Source organism: Drosophila yakuba, chromosome 2L, assembly GCF_016746365.2.
Source record: "Drosophila yakuba strain Tai18E2 chromosome 2L, Prin_Dyak_Tai18E2_2.1, whole genome shotgun sequence".
NCBI classification, from domain to species: domain Eukaryota; kingdom Metazoa; phylum Arthropoda; class Insecta; order Diptera; family Drosophilidae; genus Drosophila; species Drosophila yakuba.
This window is the reverse complement of record NC_052527.2, coordinates 10,907,858-10,933,478: the sequence shown is the minus strand read 5'-3', so window position 1 is coordinate 10,933,478 and position 25,621 is coordinate 10,907,858. Positions and strand designations below refer to the sequence as shown.

Genomic DNA, 25,621 nt, shown 5'->3' with positions numbered 1-25,621 from the left:
AATCGACGCTGTTAATACTGATAATTAATTAAAAAGGAATTCACACTGTAAATTTTGAAGTTATATTAAAAACAGCTGATACCGGATATTTCGCTTGTAAATTTTTTTTAGCTATCTACCTGTAGATTTAGCTATAAAGTTTAAAATCTATGTAGTTGATATTACGTTATTCAACACTGCCCCACGTGTATTTTTTAACTCATCCAAATGGAAGTGGACGAGGAAAAACCGCAGGTTGTTAAAGAAAAACTCGAAAATTAAACCATATAAGTTAACCATTTGTCTTGCAGATTATTGCGGAAAACCCCAATGAAAGCGTGATACGCGAACGCAATGCAGAGATCGTTTCCGGCGGCAATGTATTCTACAATCCCGTCCAGGAATTCAATCGCGATCTCAGCATCGCAGTTCTGAATGTTTATCGCCAGAGATTGACCAAGGAGCGCAGCGAAAAGGCGCTCAAGAAGCAGCGGAAAAAGGTCAAGGAGCAGGAGGATGAGAAGCCCACTCCTGTCCCCGAGGATCCACCTGTCTATGAGGCCGGTACTCGCTATGAGGATGGACTTCGGATCCTGGAGGCACTGGCAGCCACCGGCTTGCGTAGCATACGTTACGCACAGGAAATCGCCGGAGTCCGGCAGATCGTGGCCAACGATCTTTCCCGCCAGGCTGTGGCCTCCATCAACACGAATATCCGGCACAACAAGGTGGAGGACTTGATCGAGCCCAGTCACTCGGATGCCATGTAAGCATATAATACAGCCGTGTAAAGTTGTAAGCACACATTATAAAATATGGAATTTTAATCGCACAGGACTCTCATGTATCTTTCAACTCACCCCGAGAAGCGCTTTGATGCCGTGGACTTGGATCCGTACGGGTGTCCTAATCGATTTTTGGATGGTGCAATGCAGTGCCTAGTGGACGGTGGCCTGCTTCTGGTGACAGCCACCGACATGGCCGTGCTGGCTGGAAATGCTCCGGAAGCTTGCTATGTAAAATACGGATCAGTTCCGCTGCGAATGAAGTGCTGCCACGAGATGGCCCTGCGCATTCTGCTGCACTGCATCGAAAGCCACGCTAACAGGTACGGCAAGTACATTGAACCCCTACTGAGCATATCAGCGGACTTCTACATCCGGATATTTGTGCGAGTGTACGTCGGCCAGGCCCAATGCAAGCTGTCGATGAGCAAGCAGTCTTGGATATACCAATGCACTGGATGTGAGACCTTTACGCTGCAGCCCTTGGGTATAACAAAGCCCAATCCCACGGCGGGCAATCCCCAGCAGCTGAAGTTCGGAATTCCCACTGGGCCGGCGGTCAACTCGCAGTGTGAGCATTGCGGTCACAGGCATCATCTAGGTGGACCCATCTGGTCGGCTCCGATTCATAATCCTGAGTTCGTGCAGGACCTGTTAAAGGCTGTACAAGAGTCAAACTTGCAATCGCTGGGAACCCAGAGGAGAATCGTAGGAGTTCTTTCTATGGTCCAAGAGGAGCTGCAGGATGTTCCTCTTTACTACACGCCAGACAAACTGTGCTGTGTTCTCAAGCTGGAAATCGTGCCCATGCTGAAGTTCCGGTCTGCCATTCTCCACGCTGGCTATCGAGTCTCGTACTCGCATGCCTCGAAGAACTCATTGAAAACCAATGCACCACCAGCAGTGCTATGGGACATTCTGCGCAGCTGGAGCAAGCGACACCCGGTAAATCCCGAACGGATGATTCCCGGGACGTCACTGGCGGCCATACTTTCGAAGGAATGCACTGCTGAGTACGAGTTCGATGAACTGCATCCGGAGGCGAACCCGAAGAGCCGCAAATCGGCATTATCGCGTTTCCAAGAGAATCCCACCCCACATTGGGGACCGGGAACCAGAGCCACTATCATGTAAGCCAAGAAACCGAGCCACCCATTTCCGCATGCTAAATTCCCACCCAATTTCAGGATTGGCGACAATAAACTACCCAAGAGCTACCGTAACCAGAACAAGAAACAGCGTCACAAAGCGTCGCAGCATCAGCCGGAGGAGGACCACAAGGACACCCCACAAGCAGTGGACAAGGACGATGACGTAGAGGTGGAGCACCTGCCCAAGCAGCCCAAGCTGGAGGCGACGGCGTGACGACTGCTTCTGTGTCCCAAATTTATTTCCAATAATGTTTGTAAAACCCAAAACGCAAAATGGTATTTTTCCTGGGAACGCAAACAGATTTGTGGAACTAATAGCGGAAAAAGTTGCCGTCGGAGGTCTGGCGTGAGAATCCATTGTTGACCAGCTGGTTGTGGACTCCGCTGCAAATGAGCTTCACGCTGTGCGGATGAATCTTTTCCTTACAGCCGCCTGCAAAAATATTATTAATTTCAAAGTAAATATTGCAGAGGGACAAAAGCTGTAGTTTGGTATCAATATTGCGACCTTACCAATGCGAAGTGGATGACCCAATACGTCCTCCTGCTTGCGCCGAATGAAGCGCGTATTGCGCAACACCCGAAAGGATTTGAGTTGGGAACCGATTTCCTTGGCCGCCCCAGGAGCTGACCAGCTACTTACGGCCCGGCAAGTCTCCCGCTGCATCACGTAGTCCACCTTGTCCGGAAATGCTTCACGGGTATGATCGTACCGCGACTGCAGCGAGAAGTCCAGCGTATCCTTCGGGATGTTCGGATTGGCACGGTACCGCTTGCTCGCGCGCACCGAGTTCATCGTTTGATGATAGAAGAGCCGCTGATACGGCTCCAGATGGCCATGCCAGGTGCCCGGTTTCAGGTGGGCCTCTGGCAGCGGGGGCTCCGGAAAAGAGCACACATAGGTGCCCTCCGTGTGCAGTTCGGGCTGCCTAAGAACACACAATTTTCATCTAGAGCGAAGTCAGGCATAGCTACAGCTTACCATGACACATTCTTAATCTGCACAGTATCGTACTGAATCATCTTTACAGGAGCAACCAATTTAATTTAGAAGAATTGTAAAGGGTTTCTGAACCGTTTTCAGAAGAACTCAGATTTGTGATATTGCCTTCGGTTTCCCGGCAACTGTTTTGTCAATATACCACCCGACTACCATGTTTCTTGGAAACCAAAACACATTAAGGATGGATGTTCTCAGCAACCCCATATTACTCGAAGGTACTGGAACCATCTTTACAATAGCCTTGGTACACTATTTCTTATATTCTAGGATACACAATGTACTATAATGCCGGACCTTTCCTTGAGCGTGTCTTCTAAAAACCCATTCCAACCCATTAACAACATTAGAGGTTAAATTATAATCAAGTAAAACTTTATTAAATCATTTAGTTAGTTAGGCTGCAAATTAAAATGGTTAGTTCTCTCACTCACCGAATTTGCCAGGTCGCAAAGGGAACCCATCCCGGTTGAGTCAATACGCAATCCACACTCCAGCGTCCATCGCATCGTCGATTTGGCTCTGCTGGAAATGATGACTTTTCGCCTAAACTCAAAAGGGACGCCCACAAAGTACAGGAAAACACCAACAACGCCAACCAGCAACAAATCGCGAGATGTGACGAGACGAGAGAAGAAGTGACGGGAAACGGGAAACTATGAGTGACTGCTGCTTCCAGCTCCCAAGCTGGACTCCCAGAATCTGGAGCTGTGGCAGCGCCAGCGGCTAACAGGAAACAGGAAGCTGCTACGGCTACGGCAACTGCAACTGCAGCATCAGCGGCACCAGCAACAGCATCATGCGACAGCAGCAGCATCAGCATCAGCATCTACAGCAGCAGCAACAAACAGGAACCACGCGGTGTCCGCTTCCGGGAGGAAGGATTTGTAGCTTAGATGATGCGCTGCTGCTGGTCCTCAATCGCGAGCGATTTAACCACAATCTTATCTGAACCGCAACAACTGCCACACACCATTTGCCTGCATATATATAATAAACGTGTGGGAGAAGCTTGTTAATAAGTTTGTCGTTAAATGGTACAAAGAACGGAAACGAGCAACACAAACGCAATCGAATCGAATCGAAACGCAACGAAACAAACAGAGTCCTAGAGCAGTTCTATCACTCATCCTCCTCCTCCTCTCTCTCTCTCTTTCTCCTCCTGTCCTCTCTCTGTCATTTGATATTTAGGTATTGAATTGAAGCCGTGTTAATTTAAGTTTATTATGTTCTGTTTCTGATTTTGTTCAAGGATTTCTACTACGCTCTAATTAGTATGTGAAAGCCTAATGTGCAAGAACTGACATCGAGGGATCGCCCATGTTGCGGGGATCTCGCTCGGAACATAATCATGCCTGATCTCTACTTATTTACTCTGCCGCAACTTAAAATAGTTCGCTATAAATAGTTGTGTAAAGTGTAAGACTGTATAATGGTTTGTATACCTGCTGCTCGGGTACAGCATGACACAGATGGAGCCACAGATCCGGAACAGAATTCGGAATCCGGCCTAGTCAGCGAGTCACATCTGGAAGCAGAAGAAATAATAATTTTAATATAATCCTTACTTAACATAATGTATGTTTTACTTAATATGTAGCATTTTTGGAAGAGTATCTTCATATAAACTCACCTCGCACTCCCACAAGTTGGAACGTTACGTCGATATCTAGGAGCGACTGCGACTACGAGACGCAGCTGTGGCTAGTCCGCCAGACCCGCTTCCGATTCCGTTGCGGCTGTCGCCGCGTACTGGACTGCGCGAAAACTTAGATCGGCGTTCCGGCGAATGGCTACCAGGCGAGCGGGAACGGGAGTAGGAGCGGCGACGCGGACTGCGCGAACGACGGCGCATTGGAGAGCGAGATCGTGAACGACGACGACCACCGGATCCACCGCCTCCTCCTCCTCGACGACCGCTGGAACTGCGAGTGGGCGACGAGGGGCGACCGTAACGGGCCATTTGGACACGGAGCTCCCTACCGTCTAGCATGCGACCATCCATTGCCTCCAGTGCGTCCTCGGCATCCCGTTTGTCATAGAAGCTGAAACATTAAAGACATCATTATTTAGATCCATGTGTACTTTCCACTTCCTTTTATTCAACTTAAGATCTACATTCAATTGTAGGGCTCACGGTAAGTTGGCTAGCAGGGGTTTGGTAGGCAACTGTTGCAAGTTTACACATTTAATCTTGCATCCTTTTGCTAAAGAAAATGTACAGAATGAAAGCTGATACACATTCAACAGTGGCAAATAATGCACATAACACAAGTAGGTACTTTAATATATAAAACATTAAAAGAATGAGGGACCCTGTAGTTAACTTAATGCTAACCATTGTGGCTATACCATTTGCAGTAAGACTATTCTTCAAAACCTAATATTAAGATGTAGTATTCTCTGTACGTTGGCTAGTAAAAGTTGAGTAGGCAACGGTTGCAAGTGAACACATTTGATCTGGCACCTTTTCGCTACTGAAAGTGTACAGACTAGTAACTGATACACCATCGATGATAGCAAATAATGCAAATCCCTAATGAAATCATAGGAGTACGAGATCTTAAACAAGAGGTGTTCTTCTTATAGCAGCTATAATAGAATGACATTTTAATGATTACCCCGGGAGTTAAGTTATTATTGCATATGTTTGCATAACCTGATTAATTTAGAAAAAAAAACATGCGCTAATTTTCTATGAAACATTGAAAAGTAAGTAAGGAAAGCGGAACGGAGGAGCGAATGTTTAGCAAGATTTTCGCAGTATGCTTTCCGGAAACATGTTTTTTTCCAAATATGTATGTACATATTCAATTTTAAGTAAACCGCCGTTTCACCGTAAGTGAAAGTAACGTAACGAATTGAAAAAGAAACCAGGGCCTTTCACAAATTTCCCGGAAGAGATCGCCTAGTGAATGCTTACCGAACAAAGGCGAATCCGCGGCTCTCGCGTGTGTAGCGATCCCTGGGTATGTAGATGTCCCCCACCTCGCCGCATCGCTCGAAGACCCGACGCAGATCCTCCGGCGTGGTGCGATATGTGAGATTGTCGACCTGTGGGCATTAGTACACGCGGAATGATTTACATGCCTTTTGGAGGTTATCTAACCACACAACGTTGCCAGCCGGCCGCCATTTTGTGGGCAATTTGGTCGCGTTTTCTTTTGCAGATACTTGCCTTAAGCGAGACCATTCCATCGATTCGTGGAGGTGGACGCGCTGCGCCCAGTCCCCCGGCACCGCCACCGTTGCTCATTGTTTATAAGAATATTTATTTTACCGCTTAAAACACACGACTGCTAAAAGCGATCTGAACTCCAGGCGATTTTTTCTTTTCTGTAAAATGGCGTCAGGCTCGACGTTAGAGGTGGAACAACATCGATTATTATTCGATGCCAATAATGCGATTGTACATACGATATGTCGATATGTAGATTAGAAGTATCAAGAAAAAACAATATATTCAAAACTTGTTTTACTTTCGAGAACCAAAATTAATTTTGATTAACAGTAAGGTGAGAAAAATATTTGTTGAAATTTTATTTTATCCAAACTATATAACAAAATTAGTAAACTATATAAACTATATATTTTTCGGCCTGAATAATAAAATTTTTTTGTCTACAAAATTGTAGAACAAAAAGTTAAGGAATTACTTTAACATATGAAAATACTAATGTATATAAAATTATTGTTGCGATATTTTTGCCCTTATCAATTAGAGCCCACTGTACCCGTACCTATCGATGCACCGATAACACCGCATACAAGTGGCAACCCTGACTTGATGCGTGGCTTGAAACGTGTAAAAATAATAGAAGATTGCTAGTTCCGAGCACTGCATTTAGTGTTCAGGTAGTTGAATCACACCTGTAAGTCTCCAGGTTGACACCACTGCCCCAAACGGCCGATAACCGAGAAAAGCAAAGAGAATTCGAGTTTAAACCGAGTTGGCCAGGCCAGCAAACCACAAACAACAAACACAACACCAAGTCACAACATAAGTGTAGACCACATTGAGTCGAAAGTCTGGCCTAAACCCCCCACAAGCCACCCCCCCGGCCAACAACCATCGAGGCGTGCGTGTGTTTGTGGCATTGCCTTTGCCATTCCCAATTTCCATTTCCATTCGCAATCCCAAGAATTCCGAACGACCGCGTGTGTTCTGTGTGAGTGCGGGAGCAGCAAGAAGAAGAAGCCGTTAGAAGAAGGAGGGCGAAAGTGTGTCGTCGCGTGAAAAAAGCGAGAGAGAGATTTTCATCGGAGGAAACCACTGTGGAGGATTACGGACCCACTGCAACGATGGCCGCCCAGGAAAACACGGAGATCAGCACAAAGTTCTCCACGTTGAACGTGAACGCAGTGGAATTTGTGCCCAGTTTCAGTTACAACAGCGTTGTGAATGTAGCTGAGGAAGCGGCGGCGGTAGTGGTTGCATCGGTTGCTGCGGAGGAGACGGCGGATCCGGGTCCCGCCTCGGGTTCAGCCACGCCAGCCACCACACCCGATTCTGTCGGCAGCGGGGGATCCACAGCGGGAGCAGCTCCACCGCCTGCCCAGGGGGCGGGGGCAGCAGCAGCACCCACAGCACAGCCGCCCACATCATCCTCCAATTCCGCATCGCCAGCGCCGGGTTCGCCAGCCAACACGCCTTCAACAGGAGCAGCGGCGGCGGCGGCTCCAACGCCCATCGATGGTCTCAACCCCTCGGACAAAATCGCAAACAATGGTAAATAGAGGTGCTAGCCAGCTAAATACCCCCTGCCAAATACACACGCCCCACGTCCATTGAACTCGCTTCCTCTGTGACGTCAACAAAGAAGCGTGCTATTGTTGCTACCTGATGGTCGCAAGACCGCCGACAGAGACACGAACGTGGGGAAAGGGCTAGGGAAAACCCCAAAGATAGGTTGCATTCACCCGATTCCGTTTAGGTTATTATCGCTGGCCCCAGCACATAACCTCAATCTGCGTCAGCGCTGCTGTCGTCGGCGTCGCATGTGTTGCTCGATTTCTATTCGAATTGCGGGCGTTATTGTGCCGTTAAACAAATGGCTAATCGCTTTCGGCCTGCTCGCAAAATCAGTTCGTCTGGTTAGGTCCTTTTCTTTGGCCGCTTTTCTCGTTGTCGTGGCTCTTCGCAGAGATGCCCAGCAATCACGGCCAGAGTCACTAAGAAGTGTCACCAAATGGTGAAATCAGGCCTATAGAAACAAGGTGTTTTCTAGAAACAACTTGGCGATTGAGAATTAGTTATGCACTTTGACATTTTCGACTTGTACAAATGTAGGTAAATTCATTTAAAAATACTTGTTGAGTCTATTATCAACGTTGATCACCTTTTTCTCACAATGACTTTGGCATTTACGAGAAATTCCGTCTTAAATAAATTTTTATTTTGAGATGTTTATTAAGTCTATGGGAGCTATGCACAGGTTTTACAACCAGGTTGTGTACTATTACGAGCTAGATTTAATGTCAATCTCTAAAATACCATACTTATATTATGTTTTGGGTTTTTGAAGAGTTTGTTCTCACTATAGCTTACTTCACTCGCATTTGGCTAGGAATTTGTTTCCAGGACTGCTAATTTTTACGATAATAGAATTTGCTGCCTCGCATAATGTCTGTGAATAATTTACACGTATTTGTGAATATAGAAATTATATCACTCTTTAACTGCCTCTAAATCTTTCAATTTAGTACGTTTCCGTTTTATAAATTCAACATTATTGTGTCAAAAATCTAGAATAGTTTTTTAGCAAAACATATTTTCTGATTAGGCTTTGATGTCTTGATGAAGCAATCACAATCACTGTCATTTGGTTGACTGTTCCCAATCACAGCGCATCACTGGTGGCCACTCACCCACTTGCCATTCGCCCGGCGACGCCGACGAGCAGCTGTTCGTGCTGCCATTTTACTGCCGCTACGCTTTGTGCCGTCGTTTATTTGGCCATTGCCTTGTCCCCTTCTTCTGCTCCCACACTCGCAAATGCTTGCCCCCGAATTCTTGTGTTTTGGACACGTTTGCTCTTTTGCCAGCCATTCAACGGAGCCTACGCTGCGCCCAGCTTCGACTGGCGGTGTGGACTGGAATGGCATGGGCAGGGAATGGCTCACTCGTCGTTATCGCAGCGACTCCAATGTGGCGACTTTTGTAGTTGCTTGGCCCGAATGGAAGCGCTTATTGCAGCTCGCCGGCGGTTGAAACCGCTTCGAACTTGATTCCATGGCGTTTGGCTGTGCGGCGCGCTTGCCAAACCGTCGAAAAAAATAGCATTTGCTTTTGGCTCTTACACTTTGGCGCGATCGTAGCTCGTTCCTCCGGCTATACTCACATCCGCTCATAGTTCCGAAATCCGATTAGGTTTGAGTTTTGTGAATCGCAATCATGAGTAAGGGCGCCGGATCTCGATACATTTACTCCAAGAAGCCATCGGTATCGCAGTGGAGAAAAAGTTAGTAATCTGGGAGTCGGTGTCTTATTCGTTACAGCCCCGCTCCAGGCGGTCAATTGGTCCTCCGACATTTACGGTAAAGGATGCGGGAAGTTAACACAATAATAGTACAATTAACCAAGCACGTTGTCACCAGCACAATACTCCAATCCAATCCCGCACATGACTCACCCGACCGGCTGGCTAGAGCCAGTGATTACCAATTAGCATGTGGCCACCAGGTCAAACACGTCGAAGGCATGTGGTAGTACTTACAGAATTAACACCGATTGGCCGCGAATAAAGTATATAATTAGTAGAGTAGCTCAACCTGGTTACACGGCAATTTCCGCGAGTTTAAATCATCTAAAAGTGCTCTAAGGGAACGAAGTTGTCAACAAGTCGACCTAAATTTAAAATAATTTATGTGCACAGTTGTTTCATGTGCCAATATAAAAGGAACACAAAAGCCATTACATTTATACTTTTCTATATAAAAGAGACACGTTTGTCTTTACTAAATACCACAGAAAATACAAAGGTTTCGTTTGTAAAATAGAGAAATAGAAATAGAGAAAGTGAACAATTGCCAAAAACTCCATTGCTTTATTTGGTTTAAACTGGATTAATCTGGAGAGAACGACAACTTTTTGAGAAATTTTCAAAATTACCAGTTTTTAAGATAGTCGAATGAAAATAAATAGTAATGTTATTACTTAATGCAAGCAATGTTATTACCACAACCAAGCGCAGTTAAACCAACCCAGCAAATGACTGTACTAATGACCATTTCTTTGTGTTTTGTGTGTAGAAACCGATCCCGCTGACAGCTGGGATGTGGACGATGCAGTAATCACGCCCGAGGACGAGGAGGTGGAAGATGCTGAGTTCACGGAGGGCGAGGCCACGCCGAAGGTGTCCAAGAAGAAAGTGGTCAAGGTGGAGGAAAATAGGAGCAAGCGTGAGCACGTGAATGTTGTGTTCATTGGTCATGTTGGTGAGTTATCATGACTTATATACATATTTTCATTATTGACATTGGTACTTTGCGATGGGTAGATGCTGGCAAATCAACTATTGGCGGACAGATCATGTCGCTCACGGGCATGGTGGACAAGCGGACACTGGAGAAGTACGAGCGGGAGGCACGTGAGAAGTCGCGTGAGAGTTGGTACTTGTCCTGGGCGCTGGACACCAACCAGGAGGAGCGAGACAAGGGCAAGACCGTCGAGGTGGGACGAGCCTATTTCGAAACGGACCGAAAGCATTTCACTATCCTCGACGCACCCGGTCACAAGAGCTTCGTGCCGAACATGATCGGTGGAGCGGCGCAGGCCGATCTCGCAGTGCTGGTCATCTCGGCGCGAAAGGGTGAATTCGAGACGGGCTTCGACCGCGGTGGCCAGACCCGAGAACACGCCATGTTGGCCAAGACCGCCGGCGTTAAGCATCTGGTCGTGCTGGTCAACAAAATGGATGACCCAACGGTCAATTGGGATCAGACGCGCTACAACGAATGCAAAGACAAGATACTACCATACCTCAAGAAGCTGGGCTTCAACCCGGCCAAGGACCTTACCTTTATGCCTTGCTCGGGCCTCAGCGGATACGGGCTGAAAGAACAAATCTCGGAGACGCTCTGCCCCTGGTACCGGGGGCCCGCCTTCATTCCGTTCATTGACGAGCTGCCCTCGCTCAACCGCAAGTCTGACGGGCCTTTCATCATGCCAATTGTGGACAAGTACAAGGATATGGGCACCGTAGTGATGGGCAAGGTGGAGTCTGGAACAGCGCGCAAGGGTCAGAACCTGTTAGTGATGCCAAATAGGGTGAGTTTTTCTCTTTGTGAATAGCTTTGTTTGCAACTAAGTTGTCATTTCCCATAGACGCAAGTGGCGGTGGATCAATTGTTCTCCGACGACTTTGAAGTCACTTCTGTTGGCCCCGGCGAGAACGTCAAGATCAAGCTGAAAGTAAGTACTATTTTCTTCTATTATACACCTGCATTATTTTAATTATTCCTTGAACTTTCTTAGGGTATAGAGGAGGAGGATGTCTCGCCCGGCTTTGTTCTCTGCGATGCAGCCAATCCCATCAAGACGGGAAAAATCTTTGATGCTCAGGTCGTAATTTTAGAACACAAATCAATTATCTGTGCGGGTTACTCGGCTGTCATGCACATACACTGTGCTGCCGAAGAAGTCACAGTAAAGGTGAGTTTTCTCTATAATTCCCATATACTAGCCAGATACTAAACTTGCTTTATTTTTTCATAGGCCCTTATCTGTTTGGTCGACAAAAAGACTGGTGACAAATCAAAAACACGTCCACGGTTCGTTAAGCAGGATCAGGTTGCAATTATGCGAATCGAGTGCTCTGGAATGATTTGCCTTGAACAGTTTAAGCTTTTCCCTCAAATGGGCCGTTTTACGCTCAGAGATGAAAGTAAGTCGTTTGGCTACTGTTAAACGTAAACCCTGCCTAATCCCTATTCATATTTTTTAGACAAAACCATTGCCATTGGCAAGGTGCTGAAGGTGGTCGAATAAATTGAGCCTAGCTGAATTCGAGCGCCCGCCTTTCATTGCGATTTTTGAGATAGCATTGCAAGCCCGAGGAGAGAAAAAAGCCACAACAACAGCAACGCCACGCCACGCTTTCTTCACATTTGACAAGTCCACAAAAACAGTACTCTCCAACGCTCGAGCTCTCACTCACATTACTTTCAACCAGGAATAGCAATTGATTATAGATTGATTATAGGATCCAGATCGAAACGAAGCGGCAAAGTAGGCAGGCGAAAAGTTCATTTACAACAAGGACGCACGGATAGAGAGTTCAGAGATAGAAACAGAAATGCATTATATACGAATTATAAACTATATTATGTAAAACTAAGCCGCAAAATCGGAGGCAGCGAATGCGAAACAAGATGAACTATTTATATATGTATACAAAACAAACCACTCACACGTATATATGCAAAGAGAGAGTTGATGAGGAGCTGCATTGATAACTGATAAGGCATTAAAAGTTACTTGGAACGATTTTGTTTGTTGAGCCCCTCTCGCAAGGATATTGAGCATTTGTCGCCGTCGTCGTTTTATTTTGGTTTACTACTTTGTATAAACTGTAAGCATTAAATAGCATACACATACATGCCTAAATCGCGCTCAAGACGTGAATTTTTTACATACTAAAACTAAAGCTGCAAGCTACCCAATTTTTGTATTTGTATGCGAAAGCACTATCCCAAAACTCCCCCCATCCAGCTTCCTGTATGCGCCTTTAAATTGCAAATTTGTTACATACCCTGCAAAATACAATACGATAATTCTGCTCTTCTTTTTAAATGATATAATCTATATGCTTTAATTTAAGTTTAAGCTTAAAGAACATGAAGTAAAGTCGGTTTGATTCGTAAACTCAAAATGAAATGTCTTTCAAACATTGAAGATCATGACGGTAAAAGCAAACGAAGAAAAAACATAAATACGAAAACATTAAGTTGTTATCTTTTACCTAGCCCTCTGATAAAACCAATTTATTTTGCTGATTAAAAACATTTGATTTTATATAATTTAGTTAATTTGAAGAATTCGTGCAAGTTGAACACGAAACCCATTTATGAAAAAATAAAATGCCTTTTGCTACCGAGCAGAAACAAAAACACAAACTATCCAAAGTTTTTATTTAAGTTTACCCCTGTATTGTTTATTCACTTATTCAAATCCCGGACCAAGGCGGTTTCAAAACATTCAACCCCATTATTCGAAGTCTGTCTTCCCCTGCCATTGTCGAAAATTCAGTCTTTGTTAAATTGAAAGTTGTTGCCGTAACAGACACAAGTAAATAATATAATATCAATTAAGCACGTTGAGCAGTCCCCACAAGTCGAAGTTAATTTAATTAACTGATTATACTTACATTGAGGACCTAATAATTGAAGGACTTAAACCAGCTTTTAACGCTTTTCGCAGCCTCCTACGAATCGAACTCGATTGATAATTAATTCTTATTATTGTAGTAATACTAAGTGCGATACAATTGTTGACAACGCGGAAACTCATTTCAAATGTTTCACACAAACACTTCAACACGGACACTCAATCAAATCACACGCGAAAACGGAAAACGGAAGTCGAAAACTACGCCACTGAGGAATAAGAGCGATCGTAATAATAGAAATGATATAGACAAACGGGAATATTTATACAAAAATCGAAATTAAAGTGTATTATTATTATACATATACGTATGGAATGAAAAAAACAAACGATCTGCATAAATTTGAACATTTTTTATCAATAAAAGTGAGAAGAAAAATTTCAACAAAAATGAAACCTAACAAATCATACTTTGGTTCTTTGGGAATTTGCCTGTAGGTGGATTTAAAAGTGGATTTAATACACAAAAAGTTTTTAATTTCTATGATTTGGCACCCCTTAATTTTTAAATAAACATATATTTTTATTTGAAAGCATTTTTATACATACGTACAATAAATTCTTTTAATTTTTGTTGTTAAACTTAGCATGGTATGTTTAATGGATCTTAGCACAAAGTAAACATAATTAACAATTGTACACTGAAAGACAACATTTGATAGCGCGGGTTCAACAGCTAAATTCCTATCGAAAAGCGAAAGATTTGTACATATGGCATTGGAATATAGGCTTTGCCCGATTTTTCTCTATTTCGGTTACAAAAACTTACTCTAGGAATGTATGTGCTTTGATTTATCATTATGAAATACTCGTGTCTGGCGTGTATTATATGAATCTACTCCATATGATTCAGTATCACGGATGGGTTTCCTTCTTAGTTTTATTCCTCTTCGGCTTTCGTGGCCAGGAGCGGAGTAATGGGCTGGTCTCTCCTGTTGGCACGCTCCTCCTCCTTGGCCTCCTTGTCGCCGTAAATGTCCAGGGTGCGTCCGTAGTACCAAACGAGGTAATCGAAGAGGAGTCCCATAAAGGTGAGCACTTAAAGTAAGAAGAATGATTAAAATAACGTACATAACTTAATGAATTGTGAAACAAAAGCGTTCATCAACTTACTGCAAGATAAGAAGTTGAGGGAGTAACGGAAGCGGGTTTGGTCGTACAACTGGCAGTTGCCATTGCCATTGCAGGTCTTCGTCCACACCAGGCACGTGGAGTCTATGAGGCGGCCGAACATGATGGGTCCGGGTATCAGGGCCAGGAGGCTGATCATCATCAGGGCCAGTCCCTGGGCGAAGGACTTGTCCTCGTGGGCCACGGCTCGATAGTTGACCAGGACGTTGCCCACGCGACCGGACGAGCCGAACCAGCTGACGATCATCGAGGTAACGGAAAAGGCCCAAAAGCTCCAGTTGCAGTTCTTTGTACAAATGCCCGGTCGGAGAACCGAATCGGGTGTGGATCTCCTCGTCCTGGACAGCAGGTGATCATCGAAGTCACCGTTGTCGTCGAGCAATGGCACTCCGCTCAGATCATCATCAAAGTAAGTGGTGGCATCCAGTTCGGGTTCTGGAGTGGGTTGCAATAGACTCAGCAGCCGCTGTGCCGCACCTTTTGGTGGCGTGTCATTGGCCACACAACTGCAGTCCTCGTACAACTTGGATGTGGCATTGTATCCCCGGCATCCGGCATGGCAGGCCGAGAAGTAGGTGGTGTCCGTTGGCTCGTGGCAGACGGGTGTGTAAGTGATGCCCTCGCAGGAGCAGTTCATGTTGCAGTTGCTCGTCAGGTTAAGCCTACAGTTCAAAATTTAAATATATCATATTGAAAGCTAAATCGGTTCCACTGATACTTACTGTCCCACGTGCGTCATGGAAAAGGTATTCGGGCAGTAGAGGAAAGCGTATGAGATCTGACCCAAGATCGAGATCCCACCAACGATCACGTTCCACATGAGGACCTTGCTAACGCTGGGCTTCTTTTTGGACAGCACCATGCCCGAGCCAATCAGACCCACCACCATGCCCATGATGGATATGGGACCAACGATCTAAAAAATAGTATTAATTGTAAGAAATTGTTAAGAAATTTAATACCAGTGATGACTTACTATGGTGGCACTCTGCGCATCCTTGTGGAACTGCACCTCCATGTACTTGGTGAGGAAGGTCATGAAGCCCGAAGCACCCAGGATATAGAAGACCGCCGAGAGGATGTTGAAGATGAGCAGCTTGTTGCGCAGCAGTCTCATGAGGGCACGTGGGAAGTCCTTCAGCTTGGGCAGATCTGCATTGGCCCCCGCAGCTGCTCCAATGGTATCCAGAGCGGCGTTCGAGGAGAAGCGGCTGCTCAGGGCGAGGTTCTCCTCCCGCTTGAGCTCCTCCTTCGTCTGGCGCAGTGCCAACGGCAAGTGGGAGTTGGTCCTTGGTGCGTTGATCTTGGGCAATTGCTTGGGAAAGAGTCCGATCAGACCCGAGAAGAGGCACATGAGGGTGCCCAGGATCACCCAGCCGAGCCACCAGGCGCCCAGCCAGCGAGGATCCTTGCTGTCGATCAAAGGAGTCTTGGTGGGATCGATGAAGGTGTTAAGCGATATGAAACCTGAAGAAAGGAAGAAATATGGGTTTCAATTAAAATTGCTATATCTACATGGGGTATCTATACGGGTTATCTACATTGGCTACTACGTTTTCTTACCGAAGAAGAATCCCACGACTGGGCCAATCATCCTGAGTGCCATGGCCACCGCCAGCATGAGCGGAGTGTTTGTCTTCTTGGTGTTGTCGTCCAGGTAGGTTTGTCCCAGGGAGTAGTACATGGTGTTGCCCACGCCCAGCACAAACTGCGAGACGAAGATGAGCACCAGTGGCACATAGGAGAAGAGATCGTCGCAGTCATCCTCGGTTTTGCCCGCTCCACAGAGTCGCTCGGACTTCACAGAGCTAATATTCTACAGACATACATAACTACATAATATAGACGGTAGATGATGATGGAGAAGTTAGCCCACCTGAAAGGTGTGATTCGAGCCAGAAGTGCCATTCAGCAGGCTGTCCTGGTACTCCTTGGTGTACTGCAGCACCTCGTGACCAGCTCCGTAGATGAAATGAGGCAGGACGAGGATGTAGCAGGACAGGCCGCAGAAGACAATGCCCCAGGCAATCCAGCGGGGTCGATTCCGCTGACCACCGATATAGGAAAGGATGAGCGAGAGCATGATCTGTGAGATTTCATTGCCACTCAGAATTATTCCTACGAATAAGAGATTGAAAACGATATATAAGGTAACAATAAGTTCTCAAGATAGTGAGATGAGTTCAGATGTTTGTATATCCGCTATATATAATATATCCTTGTAGATTTACCTGTTGTTTGGCTGGGAATCTTGAAGCGCTTTTCCAGCGTCGTGAGAGTGACAATGAAGTACATGTAGGACATCGCCTGGATGGTGCCGAGCAGCCCGTAGACGCCCATGAACATCTTGGTGGTGGCGTACTTCTGCAGCCAGGCCGGATGCCAGTTGGCCATGCCGCACAAGTAGTGCCCGGGCGGGGGATTCGAGCCCCGACGCTTCACTTCCGTCATCTTCGATTCCGTACCGCCACCAAATGCAGGATGCTACTGTCTTGTCAGCGGGAATTAGCCAACCATCGATTGCGGTCGATTAGATTGCGGACTTGGCTTCCTGATAGGCAGTGTGTGATAGCAAGTGATGGCAAACAAACTGCAAGGGACAATGGACTCTTGTAAATCAGAACGCGTTAGGGATTCCTGGAATCGGAATCCTACTCGGAGAGTCGATTTCATCACGCTCTGGGCCGAGTGAAAATCACTCCGGTAATCATGACTCTCCGGATCCAGAAATCATCAAATATCGTTTAGGGTTTATAAAAGTAGTTGATAGGGAAATTCGTGGTATTGATTAAGTGTCGATAATGGCGCCTGCTCAAGATCACATTGGTACTAGGCCGAGGCGATTAGATAAACTGGAGCTCCTTTGCCAAATACTCGTATACGATATCTATATGGTCGGGGTAGCTTTCAAAAACAGCTATATTTACCGCATAACGATGACCACCAACCACAATCACTTCTTGTTTGATCAATGGTGTGATGCCAAATCACAAGAAACGCTCACTTTTTAATAAGAAGGCTGAGGCGAAGGACCCTGCCAACTCTAGGGATCCATTTATCGGGATTTGTAGCACGTTGGTGATCAATCATAATTACGAAATATTTTCTACAGTTAACTGAAATCAGTTTAATGAACTCAGACCGATGGACTACAACCCACTGATGTGGGAATTATGTGTTCCGTAATGTAATTCGTTGCTTATCACTGCGCTGAATAAAAAGGCTCTTTTGTTGTGACTCAGTCTATTTCAGGGCTATTTTATTTGTTTACTGCTTTCCATTTGAGTGTGCCAGCAACAAATTTGTCTGGTGCCGAAGACTTATCAAAGTTTTGATTTCAAATACTGAAGTGATTGATTAGCTGAAGGAACGGTGTTGAGCTTCCGAGTTGTAACGTCTCAATTGTCGTGAATATTCAAAGCTCATAAAAAACCTTCTTGATTAACACAGAAAGAACTATTTCAAGATCCAGCAGAAGATAAGTCCTACCTCGAAAATGAGTTGCATTTGAATGTATAAGATCTGCACTTTTAAACAAATCTGTGGAATAGCAAAAAAACCTCCTTTAGATACTTCCTATAATTTTGAATTGACCCCTAAATTAATCGAGTGCATCCACAGAGAGGTTCCTTCCGCAATGTGAGCTACCCCAATGCCGAACTACTAGTGCTACTACTACCCGAAATGCAAACAATCCGATTACCAGGCAGGTGTACGTACGTTCCAGACACGAGTGAAGAGCTGCCTATATAGTGGGCATATTATCAATAGCCAAATAGTAGTCACGCTCGTACACCATACAATCTAATCGGCACTTATGCGATTAATTAAATTGCCGAGTTCGCTCGAGTTCCTTTTTGCAGGAACTGGTCCCGATGCAACCGGCCAGTTGAGTGATATGCGAAGATAGTGTTGGCCGATCCGTTCCGAATCGAGGCGCGAGTTAAACTGAGAAATGGAACTTAGAATTCCCAGGCAGCCCGCCCTGTCCGCTCGGTGCCAATCGAAGCCTGATAAAGCTTTATCAGGCCATAAAAAGGCAAAAAGGCGGAGCGGGACAATCGGTTCTCTCAACGCTGGCCCACGTGCAAAAGAAATTTTTGGAAATACTATCTCGGAATATCTCGGAATATATGTACCTGCGGCATATCGCATCTCTTTGTTTTCTTCGTGCAGAGTGGCCCAGTGGTTCAGTGGCTCAGTGGCTCAGTGGAGAGTTCAGGCGGTATCGCAATGACAGTACAAAACAGACAATAGAGGAACGCGACAATGACATTATTATTACGATCTCTAAACCCCCCTTGCCCGCCCCCAGTCGCAACCCCAAGCGATTAGAATTGTAAGCAAGTGAATTAGCAGAAGGTGTGTGAGTGTGTGGAATGTGTGTGTACTGTGCCGCATGTGCATCAAAGAGCGTGGGCGAGGGTCGCCACCACAGTTCCGCATCGCCTAGGTGTCCGTCTTGATGTGCAGGTCAGGATCGTTGGCGTTTTGCAGCATGTGATTGCGGCCGATCGAAAGTATCATTGCCATGCCACCCCAGAACACCGCCAAGATGATCAGCACCACGAAGATGGTCTGCGTCAGGGTGGGAGTCATAAGTATATTACAGTCCCAGCAGGGCTTCACCTCGTAGTCCAGGTCCAGGCCACTGTCCTTATCTGAAAGAACGTTAAATCAATCTACAATGGTTGACTCAAAATAAACGACATTCTAAACGCTCGCCGAAACGTATGCAATATCTTATACTCGTATTCTGGTAACTGTGCCAATTTCTTAGTGGCATTTGACAAACTCACCTTGCCAAAGGATATCCAGGTGAAAGTCGAAGAAACTGAGACGCCCCGCCAACGGGGAATACATGGTGATGTCCGTGCAGCAAAGACTGAACATGAAGCCAAAGAAGATGAGATCGCGTGGATAGTGGGTGTTGTTCATGAAGATCATGCGCGTCATGTACCAATTGCCCTGCGATGGCATCAGCTCCATGACCAGCGGACTGAGTTCTGTGTTCAGCACCAACACGATGCCACCGAAAATGTCCAGGCCGTTGAGCAGACCCACCTGCACTTTCTCGCTGCCTGGGATGAGCACCACGTTCGTTCGGTTGAAGGCGGAGAGCACGGAGGGGCGCTTCTTGTTGGCCAACAGGATGTTGCGAAAGGCGAGGACGACCATTTCGTGACGCAGCACGGTCATGTTATCAGCCTGGCCATAGCTGACCAGCTGACCAGGCTTTGAATCGCCTGCGCTTGGCTTTCCATCGAGATTCTTCGATGCCTCCGATTTAATGGGCATGGCTTTGGTCTTGTGCGATTTGCGATGCTGGAGCGCTTTGTCCTCCTCCGTGTAGGCGGTGTACACATGCACCACCGGGCAGTCGGTGAACTGATAGGTTGCCACGGCCATTGCAGCGTCTGAAATAATCAATTCATTTCATAAATACAGCGACCAAGTAGTAAAAGTTTTATGACCGACAAGACATCATTATATATGTGCTATGTATATAATACGCATATATTATATAATAAATTGGATTATATATTTATACATTCTCCTTGTTATACCCGTTACTCGTAGAGTAAAAGGGTATACTAGATTCGTTGAAAAGTATGTAACAGGCAGAAGGAAGCGTTTCCGACCATATAAAGTATATATATTCTTGATCAGGATCAATAGCCGAGTCGATTTGGCCATGTCCGTCTGTCCGTCCGTCTGTCCGTCTGTCCGTCTGTCCGTCTGTCCGTCCGTCTGTCTGTCCGTATGAACGTCGAGATCTCAGGAACTACAAAAGCTAGAAAGTTGAGACTAAGCATACAGACTCCAGGGACATAGACGCAGCGCAAGTTTGTCGAATCATGCTGCCACGCCCACTCTAACGCCCACAAACCGCCCAAAACTGCCACGCCCACACTTTTGAAAAATGTTTTGATATTTTTTCATTTTTGTATTAGTCTTGTAAATTTCTATCTATCCGCCAATAAACTTTTGGCCACGCCCACTCTAACGCCCACAAACCGCCGAAAGCTGCCACGCCCACACTTTTGAAAAATGTTTTGATATTTTTTCATTTTTGTATTAGTCTTGTAAATTTCTATCTATCCGCCAAAAAACTTTTGGCCACGCCCACTCTAACGCCCACAAACCGCCAAAAACTGTCCTTCGCACTTACACTAGCTGAGTAACGGGTATCAGATAGTCGGGGAACTCGACTATAGCGTTCTCTCTTGTTTTTTCTATGCTTTTCATAACTATTTGAAAATTAAAATCTTCAACCTACCGTGAGCTACCACATTGCGATCGTTGAAGCTGAATGCGTGTATCTGCCCCTTTTGGCACGACAGCTCCATTTCCGCCTCCAAACTTCCAATTTCTGAGACCTGGGGGTGGTGCCAAATAATCTCTTCTGTCTGCTCAGCCACTTGCTCGACAGCCTTTAGTGGCTCCTCCACCTGGCTGTAGAAGTTCATGGGCTGGATCTTGCTGAGGTAGGGAAAGCACACGTCGCAGTTTATATCCTTGGCAGCTAGCTTAATGAGAAATCTATTTTATCTACAAGAATACTCTCAAATGAGTAATGAACTACCTCCGAGGCCAAGTAGATAATTATCATATTATTTGCCTGCAACTTTCCTATTATCTTTTGAAACTGTGTCGTTTTCACAGGCCGAAAAATACTGCTGGCTTTGGGGCTGTAAAAAGGAGTCTTTATGGTAAATTAAATATATTTTTTAATGTTTTGAACTTACGTGTCGACTCCCCAGACCAAAACCGGTGGTGAACTAGTCACTTTGGCTGCCACGGAGCAGATGGGAATTATGAATAAAAGACTTGCGAAGAAATACATCTTGACTTCTCAGTAGCTCTGGTTAGTTATATTTGAAGCATAGGTCTGGCTTGCTGATGTGATATTACAATTGTAAATTTCTTAATACATACTTAAGGGCTTATTAAATCAATAAATGCTTTATACTTTTTGGGATACTATATTTTAGTAAGAGTTGTGCTTAATATATTTCACTAGATACATTTTAATTACGATCTCATTCAACTAGCGCTGTTGAGACACTTGTTGCTTCCACATGTTGCACACGATTCATAACTATGCGTAAGCGACAGCAATAAAGTTGCGATGAAGAACAAAACAACAAGGTCCAAAAATATGATAAGATAAGAATCATATCAAACCAAAGTCGGAAAGAGAGGGAATCGGTTCTGGCCAGGTGCGGCTCCTCAGTTTGCTCCCGTTCCTCCTTTCGAATAGACGTTAGTGCGGTCCTAACGCGGCTAAGATGCCAACGTGCCATTGCCACTGACTAGCTGACTAACTGAGTAATGTAATCAATAGGCAATAGAACAAGAGAGTGAATTGAAGTGTAGTGAACACAAACGAATCGAAATCGAATACAAATATGGCGCAGAATACGCGCAACTCCGATTTATCGCAGATAGCGGTCAATGCCAACAATATACCCGATGGTTTGTGACCCAAATGCCCGAAATTCCGAATTTCCGATTACGTATAATTGATATACAATTTCTACCCCCCACCAGACAGCGTCGACTGTGGCATCAAGGGTCTGGGCTGGTGCCGCGGTCCCGGCTGCCAGAAGTATGCCAGGCTGCGCACCTTCATCCTCGTCCTGGCCATCTCGGGAACGCTACAGGGCGCCTGCGAGTCCTACTTCCGCGTGTCGGCCAAACAGGCTTCCTTTCAGTTCGGCTGGAATCCACTGCTAGTGGGTGAGTAAGCGGCATTATCGCAAAAATGGGAATATGCTAACCCGACCAGGGAAAGATAATTGAGGTGTTGGCCCGGTTCTATGCGAAGATTTCACTTATCTTATCAGTTTTTGCGATATTCTTGACGATTGCCAGTGTCTGGGAGCTGGGGTGTTCTCTGTTTCCCACTAGCTTTCATAATTTTGTTTACTTAAGAGGCCTATAGTACATAACTGAATACTAAAAACAATACAATTTTCTATTTAATTATATTATGTATGTATATTATACAAAGGAAATCAATATATATTGTATTATAGCCAAACTACGTATCTTTGTACACAGTTTGAAGAACGGGGCGGGTATTATTTATTCGTCATCAATTTAATAGATAAGCAATACGTTATGGTAGCACAAATTGCCGCGTAATACATTTTTTGTATATTTTTGCCAATGGACACAAAAAGAACTCAAGCGGAAGTGGCTTTTACCTCGATGAAAGGGGCTTTCTTACGTATGATACTAATAACTTCTTCCACGTCGCGTTACTCATACGTCACATTGTACTTAGTGTTTTTTTTACCAGTTTCTGAGTACCAAGGTTTTTCTTACAAGTATTTTATTTCTTTAACAATACAGATTGGCTGCTGGTTGCCAGTGGATTATTCCAGGCCGTCTTTGCATTGGCCTTCGCCTACTGGGCGGACGTCTATCATCCCATCAAGTGGCTGGTGGGAACTCTGATGCTGCAGGCAGTCACCTGTGTGGTCGCCGTGATTCCCTCCATCATGAACTTGTGAGTAACTTACAGATACATTTACTTAGTAAGCAACTTATTATTAAAATATGCATTTAAAAATTAACTCTTGCTCACAACTTTCTTGCAGTGCCGACGGCAGCAAGGCAAAGGATGCTCTGCTGGATGCCAATATGTGCGCCACATCCTTGGCACAGTTCCAGAGACTCACACTGACCGAGGCCCAGAGCAGCAGCCTCACCCTCGCGCTGCTCTTCGTCCTTCAGCTGGCCTTGGGAATGGGAGGACTAGCCTACTACACGCTGGGAGTCAGCTACATCGACGACAACTCCCTGTCCTACGATAGTCCGGCGGTGATTGGTGCTGCTTTGGGTGCGCGCGTCTTTGGCCAGCAGGCGGGATCCTTCCTGGTGCTTGGAGTGGGCCTCACCCATGTGGGTTGGTGGCTCGGTTGGGTGATATTGGCACCCTTGATTTTCGTGGGCGCTGTGCTCCTGGGACTGTTTCCCAAACGGCTGCCAAAGACGGTTATTCACCAGGCGGCTCAGAGGATCATCGAGCAGTCGACCATGCGTAACTTTGGCAGCCAGTTCTCAACTTACATGGATGACTCAGACTTCTGGCCATCGCTGAAGAGACTCTTCAATAACCGCCTGCTGATGTTCAATCTGTTGAGCATCATGTGCGTGCAGAGTGCCGTCGTGAACTATGGCCTCCAGGAGGAGAGCTATCTGCAGAGCAGGTTCTTCTTGCCCTACAACGAACAGGATGGCTTGGCGGCGGAGTGGAGATCGGCCTTCGTTTCCTACTTCCTCAAGCCGCCAGTGATGGCGGTGGGAATGCTGATTAGTGGCCTGGTCATCTCGAAGGCTCAGTTATCTGCCCGCAAAATCACCGGCATCAACATAGGCCTCAGTATTCACCTGGTAGCGATTTTCGTCGGCCTGGTCTTTGTCCAGTGCGATGTGGGCGCCATTGCTGGTGTCGAGGGTGGTAAGCTGAAGCAGCCCTATTGCTCCAGCCAATGCCTGTGCACGCCCACCGCCTTCATGCCCGTCTGTCCGGAGAACAGTGCCGTCACCTACTTCTCGCCCTGCTACGCGGGCTGCACCAAACAGTCCACCATCAATAGCTTTCAGTTGTACGAGGGCTGCAGCTGCACCGGGGATCAGTCCTTGAATTCCACCGGGCAGATGAGGGCCACTGCGGGAGCTTGCAGCGCGGACAGCTGCCAGACTGCCATCATTATCTTCCAAATCATGAGCATTTCGGTGGCCTTTCTGATGGGTGTCGGGGCCATTGGAAAGACGTTGATCACGCTGCGGGCTGTCCTGCCACAGGATAAGTCCTTAGCCCTGGCCTTTGAACTGATGATCGTGGGCCTCTTCGCATATGTTCCGGTGCATCTCAGCTACGACATTGTCACCCGTAAGTGGTACTATAATATTTAGTTGCTGTTAAATAGAATCTAAAGTACATAAACTTTCTATGATTAGGTACAACCTGCGTTTACTGGGCACCCAACTACGAGCGCTGTCTGCTGCGAGAGACGCCAAAGCATGGCAACATCCTGGATATTCTCACTGCCTCACTGATCCTGGCCAGTGTGCTTTTCGACATACTCGTCTACATATTCGCCAAAGGACTCAATCTTTACAACTGCAAGGTGACGGATAATAACTACACACCCTCTCTGTACGCCCCAATTCCGCATGAGGATGCGACTACATCGCCCAGTGCTCCACGTGGAGGAAGTCCAGTGACCACCACCACCACCTCCTCACCCATGCAACGCAGGGATGCAGCTCCAGAACCACGGATAGAGACGGCGGTGTTCCGGAATCCCAGTTCGGTGACTACTTCGTCGGGTGGAGCACAGAGCATTGTGGAACCCAGTGAGAGTGGAGTCACCTATGCACAAGTGGTCTTTCCACCAGACAGACGCAAGCCAACTGACGGTAGCACCAGTCCCAAGCGTTTGGCCGTCCCAGCAAACGTACCATTGCATCTGCTCTCCGAGTCGGACGTGCGCAGCCAGTTGGGCAACCTGAAGTCCTTCAATCCTCCCAAACAGGAGGCGGACAGGGGTCAAGACACTGTAGACACCGACGATGTGGTGGTCACCCAACCGCAGGTCCAAGCTGTGCTTCCACAGGTGCAACGCCAGGCTCAAACGGAAGTACCTCCGATCACCGGAGACCTCCACCCACACCATGACAGTCCGAGGCCACAAAGCCCAGAAACGGACTTCTGAGGGGTCACACCAAAGTATTCTAATCTGTTTTTATACATTCGTAAAGTTAAGATCGATCCTATGTGCCAATACAAATCATTTGAACAAATAAAGTTATTCTTCATTTCATTCAAAAAGCTAATAATATCATTGTTAAACGTTGAGCAGAGGTTGATTTATATGTACTAATTTTTATTTCGATAAAGTTTCTGGGGATCAGGTTTTGAAGCATCTTCTTTAAGGTAGCTTAATAGTCCTCAGAGCCCAAGACATCCAGACGTACGTTCAACAAAGCTGGTATACCCGTTTATTCTACAAGTAACGGGTAAAAAAAAACCTGTTTTAATAATAATATTCCCTGGTAGCACACTAAATATTGTTCAGCATTATTTATACACGGCATTGTCTACCGATAATAGCCAACCAATTAAATGGATTTTTGGTTTATTCGTTCATGTGGAGAACTTGTTCTGCAT

General features: G+C 45.9%; 7 protein-coding genes and 2 long non-coding RNA genes across 13 annotated transcripts; 4 read left to right on the top strand and 5 right to left on the bottom strand.

Moving 5' to 3' along the window:
- Positions 1–163: 163 nt before the first annotated feature.
- On the top strand, positions 164–2,182 carry LOC6527381 (probable tRNA (guanine(26)-N(2))-dimethyltransferase). The gene is made up of 4 exons (XM_002088437.3): positions 164–234; positions 291–745; positions 815–1,894; positions 1,952–2,182. Exons 1-4 carry the CDS (start codon positions 208–210, stop codon positions 2,127–2,129), a joined length of 1,740 nt encoding a protein of 579 aa, XP_002088473.1. The 5' UTR covers positions 164–207; the 3' UTR covers positions 2,130–2,182.
- Positions 1,980–3,057, bottom strand: LOC6527382 (protein C1orf194). Its single transcript, XM_002088438.4, has 3 exons — positions 2,898–3,057; positions 2,429–2,844; positions 1,980–2,348 (listed from the first exon to the last, which is right to left on the bottom strand). The coding sequence occupies exons 1-3, from the start codon at positions 2,936–2,938 to the stop codon at positions 2,227–2,229; spliced, it is 579 nt and encodes a 192-aa protein (XP_002088474.1). The 5' UTR covers positions 2,939–3,057; the 3' UTR covers positions 1,980–2,226.
- LOC120320843 lies at positions 2,999–3,279 on the top strand. The gene is made up of 2 exons (XR_005560428.2): positions 2,999–3,133; positions 3,186–3,279. It is a non-coding gene; the product is annotated as an uncharacterized LOC120320843 (long non-coding RNA).
- A 485-nt stretch (positions 3,280–3,764) lies between these two features.
- On the bottom strand, positions 3,765–6,261 carry LOC6527383 (serine/arginine-rich splicing factor 2). Of its 2 annotated transcripts, XR_005560427.2 has the most exons (5): positions 6,094–6,261; positions 5,839–5,969; positions 4,549–4,960; positions 4,361–4,443; positions 3,765–3,895 (listed from the first exon to the last, which is right to left on the bottom strand). XR_005560427.2 is itself a non-coding variant. In XM_002088439.4 (4 exons), exons 1-3 carry the CDS (start codon positions 6,169–6,171, stop codon positions 4,585–4,587), a joined length of 585 nt encoding a protein of 194 aa, XP_002088475.2. In that variant the 5' UTR covers positions 6,172–6,261; the 3' UTR covers positions 4,121–4,443; positions 4,549–4,584. The 2 variants fall into 2 exon arrangements, 1 of the variants encoding a protein (XP_002088475.2); XM_002088439.4 differs by lacking the exon at positions 3,765–3,895 and having other exon boundaries at positions 4,121–4,443.
- Positions 6,262–6,699: 438 nt separating this feature from the next.
- On the top strand, positions 6,700–12,787 carry LOC6527384 (eukaryotic peptide chain release factor GTP-binding subunit ERF3A). 3 transcript variants are annotated; one of them, XM_002088440.4, is made up of 7 exons: positions 6,700–7,644; positions 10,167–10,352; positions 10,415–11,184; positions 11,242–11,328; positions 11,392–11,568; positions 11,632–11,800; positions 11,861–12,787. In XM_002088440.4, the coding sequence occupies exons 1-7, from the start codon at positions 7,218–7,220 to the stop codon at positions 11,902–11,904; spliced, it is 1,860 nt and encodes a 619-aa protein (XP_002088476.1). In that variant the 5' UTR covers positions 6,700–7,217; the 3' UTR covers positions 11,905–12,787. The 3 variants fall into 3 exon arrangements, with proteins under 3 accessions (XP_002088476.1, XP_015053668.1, XP_039227643.1); XM_015198182.3 differs by lacking the exon at positions 6,700–7,644 and adding an exon at positions 9,295–9,376; XM_039371709.2 differs by lacking the exon at positions 6,700–7,644 and adding an exon at positions 9,459–9,613.
- Positions 7,619–10,134, bottom strand: LOC120320844. The gene is made up of 2 exons (XR_005560429.2): positions 9,632–10,134; positions 7,619–9,559 (listed from the first exon to the last, which is right to left on the bottom strand). It is a non-coding gene; the product is annotated as an uncharacterized LOC120320844 (long non-coding RNA).
- A 1,227-nt stretch (positions 12,788–14,014) lies between the features above and the next one.
- LOC6527385 (solute carrier organic anion transporter family member 74D) lies at positions 14,015–18,387 on the bottom strand. Its single transcript, XM_015197641.3, has 8 exons — positions 18,154–18,387; positions 16,665–17,023; positions 16,310–16,551; positions 15,997–16,249; positions 15,410–15,900; positions 15,156–15,349; positions 14,416–15,095; positions 14,015–14,340 (listed from the first exon to the last, which is right to left on the bottom strand). The coding sequence occupies exons 2-8, from the start codon at positions 16,882–16,884 to the stop codon at positions 14,183–14,185; spliced, it is 2,238 nt and encodes a 745-aa protein (XP_015053127.1). The 5' UTR covers positions 16,885–17,023; positions 18,154–18,387; the 3' UTR covers positions 14,015–14,182.
- Positions 18,388–18,693: 306 nt separating this feature from the next.
- On the bottom strand, positions 18,694–21,328 carry LOC6527386. Of its 2 annotated transcripts, XM_002088442.4 has the most exons (5): positions 21,183–21,328; positions 21,020–21,125; positions 20,714–20,963; positions 19,233–19,850; positions 18,694–19,094 (listed from the first exon to the last, which is right to left on the bottom strand). In XM_002088442.4, exons 1-5 carry the CDS (start codon positions 21,278–21,280, stop codon positions 18,883–18,885), a joined length of 1,284 nt encoding a protein of 427 aa, XP_002088478.1. In that variant the 5' UTR covers positions 21,281–21,328; the 3' UTR covers positions 18,694–18,882. The 2 variants fall into 2 exon arrangements, with proteins under 2 accessions (XP_002088478.1, XP_015053126.1); XM_015197640.3 differs by lacking the exon at positions 21,183–21,328 and having other exon boundaries at positions 20,714–20,959; positions 21,020–21,095.
- Positions 21,329–21,669: 341 nt separating this feature from the next.
- On the top strand, positions 21,670–25,282 carry LOC6527387 (solute carrier organic anion transporter family member 1A1). The gene is made up of 5 exons (XM_002088443.4): positions 21,670–21,912; positions 21,988–22,176; positions 22,795–22,951; positions 23,043–24,340; positions 24,409–25,282. Exons 1-5 carry the CDS (start codon positions 21,846–21,848, stop codon positions 25,164–25,166), a joined length of 2,469 nt encoding a protein of 822 aa, XP_002088479.1. The 5' UTR covers positions 21,670–21,845; the 3' UTR covers positions 25,167–25,282.
- The last annotated feature ends 339 nt before the right edge of the window (positions 25,283–25,621 follow it).